A 10,590-nucleotide genomic window follows, 5' to 3' on the forward strand; every position below is an offset into this window, starting at 1 on the left:
CTTCAGCTGGTGATGCATTGAACAAATTTTACCACTTCCCCTTTTCCTGAAATCAAAAACATCTGGAAAGCCGAAAGCATATAGTATAGTTTTAAACAAATGTAAAAATGCTCACTGGAATACAGTTGAACCTAGCACAACTGGAAGGTGTGCTGTTGCTCCTAGACAGTCTTTGAATACATTAAACTAAAGGCTTTTGAAAGCACAGAGAATCATTAAATGCTTATATTTCTATGTTTTTAATTCTAAAATGATACAAAATTACTTCATCATACAATAAATACATATGGCTTACAAAGATGTATCAATGATTTGTTTGAAATTTCATCTCTTCAAAAGCAGGTATTTGAGAGCACAGATGTCATCTGTTTTCAAAACCAGTCTGACTTGATAGACAGGGTTTCTAGAAGTAATGCATTCAGGGTGTCCTTTCCTAGGATGGGCCTGAAGAAGAGCTCTTCAACAGCATCTGCATCGATGTCTTGAAGAGAGGCAATTAGCTGGATAATCCAAGTAAATCTGCCTAGGTTTCTGTGGAACACTGTTGAGATAAACTCCATCAAGGCTTGCTGAGCTTCCTGCTGCAGGATTTGTACATAGGGGAGACATTTTAGGACATGGCATCCTGTCAAAACAAAAAGTAAAATAATCTTGAGTAAACACTTTTATTCTATGCCATTCATAATGATGGATATCTGACTTTCTAGCTTATAGTATTATTTTCTCAAGAAAACAATAGAAACTCCCTAAACATACTTTTTTGGAAAGAGAAGATTATGCATCATTCGATAATTTGAAGTAACATTGAGCTGCATTGTAAGCAGATTGGAATCTAGCCCATTACAAGAAATCCAGCTTTGAAATGGTAACAGGAGATAACTTTGACCCAATACAGGTGGAGAAGCAGCTTTATAGTGTTGTCTACCCACCGAATGTTGCTGAGACTGTAGTCTGAGTAGGTGGAAACATTCCAGATCTAAACATGTAGTTAACATGAGGAAAATGGTTTGGAGCAGTGAGCAGGCTGGCAGTCTGAAGACACAGGTTTCCCGTCTACCCAGCCCCATCTCCCTCCTGTTGTTGCCTCTGCTTGCTTAGACTAAGCTGGGGCACTATGGTTGACCATGCTGTCCAGATTATCTTGATTTACAGTCAAAAAGAGCACTTCTCTGTGAGATGCATCATGATGCACAGGAGTAGGACAGATAATTGCATTTCCTGGTTTTGTACTCCCTTTCCTCAGCCATTTCTGAAGAAGGAGAGGTGTCTGCCCTATGGATTCATGGTCTTGAGCCTCAATCACATAACCTCCTATAGCATGTGACTTCAGACCTGCTGGCTCACTGAGGGCCTTTGTGGGTGCCAGAGCTCAGTTCAAAGGACACCCTGTGTTTATGCTTGGGTGGAACTGCCATGTCACGTAGCTCTCAGCAAGCTGTTGCCCCCTGTCCTCACCAGCTAAGGACAGCACCATCTTTTCTTTCCTACAATTGCTGCAGCCTGGACAGGAGTAGCATGAATCCCCAAGTTTTGATTTCTGTCTCTCCTGCCTCCCACATCTTACTTTAACGTATCTCCCAGAACACACTCCAGGCCTGTTTAGCATCTTTTAGAGTGACTGACTCCATGCCTCCCTGGGATGGGATCTAAATAGCTTAGCGCAGGGAGTGTTTCACAGAGGATCATTCATTCAAGTGTAGGAGGTTCTGCCTTCTTGCCTAGTGCTCCGTACTAGGGCAAAACCAGCCTGGTTGGGGTTTTTTCAGTCTGTGGCTGGCTGCCCTTTGTCAGTCTTCAGCAGCTCTCTTCTCCCTATACATCACTGCCAGAGGAGAATAAGCCTCAGTAAAGCTTGCCACTAGGCTAGCCAGAAATGAAGGGTTTGGAAAAGTCATCTTTTCCCCCAGGATTACCACCAGCTGCAAGCTGTGAGGGTGGTTCCAAGTGTTAGATTTTTTCACAGAAAGGAAGTTGTCAGAATTTTGTATATTCAGGATGAAATTGCAATTGCTTCTATCCCTTCCAATTTGCTTAATTTCCCCATTTGGTCTCCTTTTATATGTAATCAAGCTTTGGTTTTAATTTACAAATAATGAGAAACCTCTTGTTCTGAGATCTGTTGTAATAATATTAAGTCAAACACATTTGCAGCTGAACTGTAAACCTCTTAAAAGCATCTTTTTTAACAGAAGTCCTGTCATAGCCTTGATGGAATTATATACATACAGATATAACTCTATAAATGTATATATGGCACTGGTACAATAACAGCACTAGTTTTCACTATTTCACTGCACAGTTCCCATTGCTCTTCAGACAAGTGTCAAAAGCAGCAAAAGCAGTTTCACCTCACTCTGTGCTGTTTATGCATGGTGGGACAGTCCTACCTGCTCCTTCCTTTGACTTACTGCTTGGTCCTAAAGAAGGCCTTGCAGCTGGACCCATCACCCGTGCACACTTAGACCTCTCTGAAGCCACCTAGCCAAAGCACCTCAGCAAGGAGCAGGGTGGCAATATGTTCTGGAGAGGCTGGATTCAGCTGACGCAGGGCTGCCTATTTGCCCTCAGAGGTGGGGCACACACTTTTGTCTTCACAGGTTCTTGCTGGCCCAGATGCGGTCAATCAGTAACCCAGCCAGAGCCTCCTGCACAGAGGTACTGCACAATTTGTGCTTTAGTGGGAGGACCTACAACCCAGCTACATTTCTGGGCACCTCATTAAACTCCAACTCATAACCCAGCTTTGCATTGCTCCATGCCTCATCCTTCCCCTTTGCCTCAGCCAGTTTTGGTGGTCCAAACAGGAATAAAAGATAGAGAATAAAAGCCCACACAAGGCCTGGATCCCATGATCCAGGAGAGGATTTAGTGTTGTCACTGCTGGTGGCTGCCTGAAACCCATTTACAGCTGAGGGCTGTAAAATATTAGGGTTTGGCCAAACCTCAAGCTAAAATTAAGAGGGCAGCTGAAAATGTGCTGCATGTATGTAGAAAACATTTTCTGAGTTTGGCAAAAAGTGTTCAAAAGCTTTTAAAAATATTTGTGAAATGCCAGTGGTAGAGATTTGTTTGCAGCAACACAGGTAGAGACAGGGTGGTTTGGGCTGTGTATAATCCCTGAGAACCTGTTTCAGGCCAGAGTTACACTGTGACTCTTTGTTTCATGTGGAATCAATCCAGGCTTCACTGAGGTTCTCCCAGCTGCCTTCTGCAGCCTACGGAGAAAGGTGTCTTCAAAGAAAGGGTCATCCCTCCTGAGAACTAGGGAATCTCCCTGAAGCTCTGGAGACTGTCTGCAGGCAGCATGAAGGGCTGCTGGACCTTTCGTACAGCACCCCAGGGAAGCAGCAGGAGTTAGCACAAATCCAGTACACAACACTGCTTCTGCTGCTGCTTTCTTCTTCATTAAGGGAAAGTCACATTTATCCACAGAGTTAATAAAAATGCCTGCTAGTTAAACTGTGTAAAGCATTGCAGATGAGGGATTTCTCCCCTTATCATCACCCTGGATATAAATGGTGGTTTCTTTTAGCCTGATTTTATTGTGAAAAATTGAAAAAATAACTTGCACTGAAACAAACTCCACTGGTTTGGTGCTGTGGCATAGACACATAAGACAATACCAAACATCTGGATGACATTACATCTCAGGAATCAAAATCTGAATCCTATTGGAAACAAATATGAAATCACTACAGCCTTTGAGCAGCCTATAAACCATTCACCACAAGAAATATCATGGAATAACTGAAGCTTTCAAGTACCCTTTGGTGCAGTCCCAAGTACAGCACACACTGCTGACAGTGCAGCCAACAGCAGTGATTGCTGTGGAAGGAGTCAGGGATCTGAGCCAGAGCAGGCTGGAGTCAATAAGTCTTCAATTTTCTTTAGCGGACTTAGACTAAGCTCAGCTTTTAATGACTCATGTGCTCCATGATGCTGACCTAGGCAACCTTTCTTCCTGAACAGGCTGAACTTGGCACAAGAAGTGAGAGGACGCAATCCCCAGCCTGAGTTCGCTTTGTGGCTGCTGTCCCAGGCTTTGAATATACAGATACTAAAGGATAAATACATAAAGAAAAGCTGTGTAACCTCAATGCAGTATGCCTTTGCCTCACTGATGAAAATCAGATGATGCAGATTATCTTCTCCAGTCTTTTTGCTACAGAGGAAGTCTTGTTAAAATACTTCTAATACTCAACTCATGTACTCGTGTGCTGTCTCTCCTTCTCTAGACTGTGGGTGAGGCTGCTGTGTTACCTTTGAACTGGAAATCAGTTTGAAGTGACACAGTTAATTCTTTATGACTTAAAAACTGTCTAATAGAAGTTGTTTTGGCTTACACCAGCTGACCAATTGCACACATCCAAGGAACCTAAATAAACCACTTCAGACAGAAAAATCATTAAATTGTGGAATATAGATTTTTGAGAACATTTAGCTATATTCATAGAAAAAAGTAAAACTAAACATCTGTCTATAGGTAAATGAAAATGCCAAATGTCCTTCTAGGCACATAATCATCTGTGTGATTTCCAGGAGGACTTACCAGAATCAAAAAGAATAATTCCTTTAAGATAGGCATATTCTTTTGCACTTATATTCAGGTCCCAGAATTTCCACAACAAATTCTTCATCTTCTCAACTTCTGCTAAAGATGCTCCGAGTGACGAGCTGCCCGGTTCATTGCTATCTGTCAAAGACTGATTGAGGAGGATTTTTTTCAATAAACTAGGGGCTGAAATCTCTCTCAGGTCAAAATCCACAGCTTGTTGTGCCATGCCCAGGACAAAAAGAGGGGCCCAGTTCTGCTGCAGGAGGACAAGCTGATCATCCCAAGGCACATGATAAAAAGAAGGCAAGTTTCTAATAAAAGTTAAGGTCTTTAAGAGCACTTCAGAAGCTCTTCTGCAGGTAGCTTCTGGAGTTTTCAGGACAACTCTTCTCGTGTCTGCACAAGAGCAAACCTTCTTTCCCGTGGAGCGGTGGACACTGTGATGGTGCTGCTGCCTCTGGTGCTCATTCCCACGCTCTTTGTCAAGGATCTGGTACAGGATGCTCTTAGCATCATGTGTCTCACATGGACATTTCCTAAATTTCTCAGCTGGCATCTTGGTAGCCATAGAGCCGAAGGTCCCCGTGCCAGCAAAATGGGCGCGTAGATCTATACATCAACAGCAGGTGAGAGCATTTCTGCCACACAGCAAGGCATTGTGTGCTTTTTATACAAACAGACGTCTGAAAAGCAATATGACCCTGATCTGTAAAGTTACCTTGAACTTTATTTGCACCACTCTGGTTCCAGCGAGGCGGGGCTGCCAGCTGCCGCTGTGGCACAGGGCTGCCGGAGCGCTGGGGGAGCATGGGCACCCCTCGCCGCCGTGCCCCAGTGCCAGCAGCTGAGCCCCCACCGCCGTGCTGGTGCCTCTGCACTGCTGCCACCAGAACACGGCATTTTTGCAAAGGCCAGCTATAGGACATGTACAACTTGCCCCTGAAGGGAAGCCCAGTGGAAATGATGATACCATAAGTGAAGGAGGAACAAGCTGTCTACATTTTTATTGATACAATGACCTTGCCCACTAGCTAATGCTCTCAAGTGTACAGAAATATGTTTATAGTCATGAATGGTGTGGTGGCAGCAGTCCCTTGAGTAGACACTTTTATTCCTTGTTAAAAAGAGTCAACTGAAGGCACTGTGGATGGCTACCATTTCTTTTCACAGAGTGCTTACCAGTGTTCATACTTTACGTGACACCTATGTCAAGGAGCTCACAGGTGAAAGTCCCTGGGATCAAAATTCCCGTGTATAGGAATTATTTCACATGCCAGCTATATTTCATGACAGTGTTATCTCCTGCATTTTGCATATGGTCATTTCAAACACAGAACATGTGGACTTCTCCCAGACTTGCTGTGTAATTAAGTGTTCATCATGCAAGCTGTGGAAGTAAAACTGATGAAGAAAAAGAGCACTATGGCAATTTTTACTGTTGTATGTGTGAACTTCTGTAACAGAACAAGAGCCGAATGATGGAATTGTTAGGACTCTTCAGTCAACGTCAGGCAACAGTAAGTGGCAGGAATGCAAGAACTCAGCCTTAAAAAGAAGAAAGTGATACTTCAAGTTTTTGCTACTTCACACTCTCTTGCTTGCTCTTATATAGAGAAACAGGTGCTGAGGTTTTTCACCAGGCATCATGTTTATGCATTTCTACCATCTGAGCTCTTAGCATGTCTTAACAAAAACTGAGCATTAAAAACAACAGCTCCAAGAGCTACCTGCTAGATCTCCAAGCTCTAGGTGTATAAAGGCCATGCCATCAGATGCGTAGCTGTAAATTTGTCCTTTGCAACAAATTTTCGTTTTTTTCCACACTGGGCCATTTTATAATTTCCATTTGTTTACCTCTCCATGACATTTATGTTACAAAATTTCCCCCTTTTGTGGAAATAAGAAGTGGAGGAAGAGATGACTGCTACAAAACTGAGCAATCCAGAAGTCTAGCGCTTGCTGAGGTGCAACTACCGCTAACTGCAGTGAAGGTCCAGGGGGCCCAGAGCACTGAACACCTGGTGGGATTTGCTTGTCCATTTCTCCATCCATTCAGCAGGTTTCTACAGCTGTCCATTGCTGGGGTATCAGAGAGATTTTTAGCTTAAAAGGTACTGGAACAGAGGAGTCCCCAGAAAGTCCCATTCTTCTTATTCTCACTGTAAAATTCTGGCTGGGCTGAGGTTCAGTGGAATGAACTCCAGTTGCAGGGCTAGTGCCACCTGAGGTTCTGCATGAGGTACAGATATTGGCTAATGACTGTACTAGAAAAATAGACTGAGCTTGCTAAAATAATTCTTACACAGAGTTTGCTGGTGAAAATAAGTTCTGTCTCCTAATTGCTCGTATGGTGTTGTTTCAATAATCTGGGTAGAAGAGAGAGCTCTGATAAACACAACTCCTCTACGCCAAGGAAAAAAATCTTTTATTTCAACTGAAATCAGCACCGTTTCACAGTTGGCCATCATTTCACCCTCATAGTTCATGTCATCATTTCACAGTTCCTATGAACTGTGCTTATTAAAGTTCTACTCCAGATCAAATTGATTCCTTTTCTACTTTTTTTTTTTTCCTGAGATCTGTCTCAATCATATGCAGAGTCCTGATGTCAGTAACGCATGGTATTGGATACCATTTCTATTTATCATACTTGATTTCTTTTGACTGTATGTAGTTCTAAGAGGCAGAAGCAAATTATATTTTTCTAACCGGAATTCCTGGTATATTTTAACAGCTTTATGACTGTTTACCAAAAATACAGAGTAAAGGTTACTGCCTCAGTACAACTGGTAAGGACACATCATCAGCTTTTTCTGAAAGAATGGTTACTTAGAATTATAAGTCAATATTGAATTGAAGGTGAAACTGATTCTGGTGGTCCTGATTCAAAATTGTTCGAAAGGAGCTCTCTGTGTGGCGTGATTTTCCCAAATGTAGAGGACCAGCAGCTAAATTAAGCTCTATGTTCATAAATTAGACAGTAATTATTTTTTCTTTCTAAATCTTACCTACAGAATGGTTGCAGCCACAAGTGCCTAGATATCAAGCATCCACAGTCTTTTTGCTACAGTAGCAGTGCTTCTTACTTTTTAATGTTAAGAAAGTATACCATACAAAAAATAAATTTCTTATATGAGAAATCCCCATGGAGTTTTATCTATTTTAGCTGTTTCTAGTTAAATGATGGTTTGAGAACAATAAGACACAGTCATCTCAGTGTTTGTTTTTTTTTTTTCCGTTTTGCATTCATATACTTTTCAAGCAACAAAGCACACACCCACAGATACTCGCTGTCACCATATACTCTCTGCAACTGTCAGAATTGCTTCTTGGGCACAAGCATCACTCTTTGGACACCAAAAAAGTGTATCCAAAGTCTACACACAAAATTACTGCAGACAACTCGTGGATATTCACATCACTGCTGGGAATTATCCTGCTTCAAGCAAGGCTGACATCTCCATCTCTCGCAAGAGTAGTGTTGTTTTGCTGCCTTTATATTACTCTTACAGGTAATATATACTTAATATAGCTTTTTCTCTTTGTTGTTTAGGTGGTTTACACACAATGCAACCTTTTTCCTAAAACCCCTGAATTTCTCAGGTTTGCAAAAACTGCCTGTTAGGCATAGATGGTCCCAGGCATGTAGCATTTTTTGCTCTTAGCCCATATTGTTAATTCACCAAATAGAATACTTAGAAGGCTGAAGAGACTTTTCAGATAATATAGGAGCTTAAGTGGCCTTACCTGGCAGCAGCCAAACGTGAGTCCTTCAGGAAGAGTGTAAGATATATATTGCTCTTCTCATGAGTGCTTTTGTTGCCTTCAATCATTTGCAGCTTAGGGAATTCCTGAACCAGAGTGATTTTATGCATTTAATAACTCTTAGTTAATTTCTACCCTATGATCTCATGCAGTCTGCTCTTGAAGCCACATGGATATCCACATCAGCCTACGTCAAGGAGCTCTGCAGATGCTGTATGTGAGACAAAACTTCATCAAATGTGACATTCACTGGATTTGGTGCTGTCTTGTTCTTGTACTGGCGAAAAAAAAAAGAGAATCAGTCAATCCCTGTTCACCCTCTCTATAGCTTGCTTTGTTTTATAAATCTCAGTAAGATTCCCACAGTCATCTTTCATCCAAACTAAAGAAATGTAGCTTCCAAAACTGTAGTTTCTGCAGAGTGGTGCCATACGTTTGATCGTCTTTTTACACTTCTTCAAACCCTTTTTAGCTCTGTATCTTTTTTAAGATATTCTTTAAGGGGAAGTGCGGAAAGTATCAGAACAGGACACAGCAACTAGGACTCTAAGAGAACATGGATTTATACAGGGACAAAATGAAGTTCTCTGTTTTGTCTTTCCCAGAAGTCACTCCTGAACACTGAGCTGCTGTTGCCGAGAAACTGTCGCAGCCCCCAGGTTTGACTACTGAGTGACAGTCATCAGTTCAGAGGCTCTCACCTTTGTCAGGAGTGTTTGATCTTATGTGCCTCTTTTGCCATACATATATACACTGAATTTCCTCTCTCATTTGGCACCTAGTTGATGATTTTGATGAAGTCCCTCTGCAATTCTTCCGACAGCCCTAGTCTTCCTCTGAATAATTTTGTATAATCAGCAGCCGCTCATATTCTGAAACTTTAAAGGCACTGCTCTTTGGAAGAGTTTGCTCAATGCTGTGAGTTTTTTAAAAGACTATCATAATTTAACTATGGGGCAGAAAATCTGACATTGTCCTTGCAGTAGAGTGTCTGTATTACGAGTACATACATGTTGGACTATATGTATTGGTGCACAATGTGTATAGTAACTAAGTTAATACTAAACAGTGATGGGAGCTTTCCTGCTTTCCTAAAAGATGAGACTAGAGGCAGAGACATTTCTGGAGAAGAATCTTCCATATCTATTTCATATGGGCTTCAAGAGGGAAACACCGTCCTAGGAAGCTGCCAGCAGCCTTTTTGAGGTCATCCTGTCACACTAGTCTGATGCCTGCACGTATTCCTTGATTTGGTGATCTCTTCTCTCTCTGTTCTCTTGTACAAAGATTTAAGTGGCCTATAAACACCTCTGTGACTTCAGAACAGGATTTTCTATAGGAGTTTTATACATTTCATTTTCTGAGAGGAGTTGGGTGAATCTCATGTCACTGGTACTTTTGAGGACACCTGACTTCACGAACAGCCCTAATGATGACAAAATGAGCCAGTAATAAAACAAACATCTTTCTAGAAAAGTTCCACATCCTTCTTGTCCCGTGGTGTATTCTTGAGGAATAAAGGTATTCATTTCTCAGCTAGAAGAACCAAGAGCCACCATTCCGACTGCCTACTTTGGCAAGGCAGATAGTGGGAAGTATCATCCCCAAGTTAAAGCCTGCTCAGCTTTGAAACAAGCTCTGATGCAGTGCCTTTAGCTTATGCTCCAATGCTAAATGCCATGGCAAACTAGAATTTGGTCCTTACATGTGAAGCAAGGGCATGTAAATTATAAATCCAGTTAGTTTAAACACATTTAGCTTATCTTGGAGATCAGTAGGTGAACTTTGCCAGTGGGTGAAGTTAAGCATATGCTTAAAATACTTTGCTTGATTAGGTCTGGTAAAATCGGCATCTTTTTGATGATAGCCATTTGAATAGAAGAAGCAAATTAATTGAGAGGCAGCTGCCCCAGGAATGTCTGCAGTTAAATGTCATCCATCGCTGAAACTAGGCCTATTTAAACTTGCTTCCAGTGATCGAGTTAGGAAAAAAGTCAAATGCCTCTGAACTTCTGCTCCACATCTTGATGTGAAGTAGGAGCTCTGAGAAGCCCTCTTCGTAAAAATCCAATCTGGGCATCTACGTTTAACTAACGTGCTGCTGTTGTTTGTTTCCAAACACACTGGAGTAGCATTTGAAGTGACTTTTTAGCAGGTGCTGGTCACTGGCTGAAGAAGTGAGAGTGTTTTGTCTTCATTTTAGACCAAGGACATTTTGTTGGAGACTTTATGATGCCTGACCATACTTCAGCAAATGTGAATGCAAACAT

General features: G+C 41.8%; 1 protein-coding gene across 1 annotated transcript; it reads right to left on the reverse strand.

Annotated features, from left to right (window-relative positions):
* Window positions 1–333: 333 nt before the first annotated feature.
* LOC136099382 (nuclear receptor subfamily 0 group B member 2-like) lies at window positions 334–5,134 on the reverse strand. The gene is made up of 2 exons (XM_065833514.2): window positions 4,550–5,134; window positions 334–625 (listed from the first exon to the last, which is right to left on the reverse strand). Exons 1-2 carry the CDS (start codon window positions 5,121–5,123, stop codon window positions 372–374), a joined length of 828 nt encoding a protein of 275 aa, XP_065689586.2. The 5' UTR covers window positions 5,124–5,134; the 3' UTR covers window positions 334–371.
* Between the last annotated feature and the right edge of the window lie 5,456 nt (window positions 5,135–10,590).

This window comes from Patagioenas fasciata, chromosome 3 (assembly GCF_037038585.1).
Source record: "Patagioenas fasciata isolate bPatFas1 chromosome 3, bPatFas1.hap1, whole genome shotgun sequence".
In the NCBI taxonomy this organism is placed as follows: Eukaryota; Metazoa; Chordata; class Aves; order Columbiformes; family Columbidae; genus Patagioenas; species Patagioenas fasciata.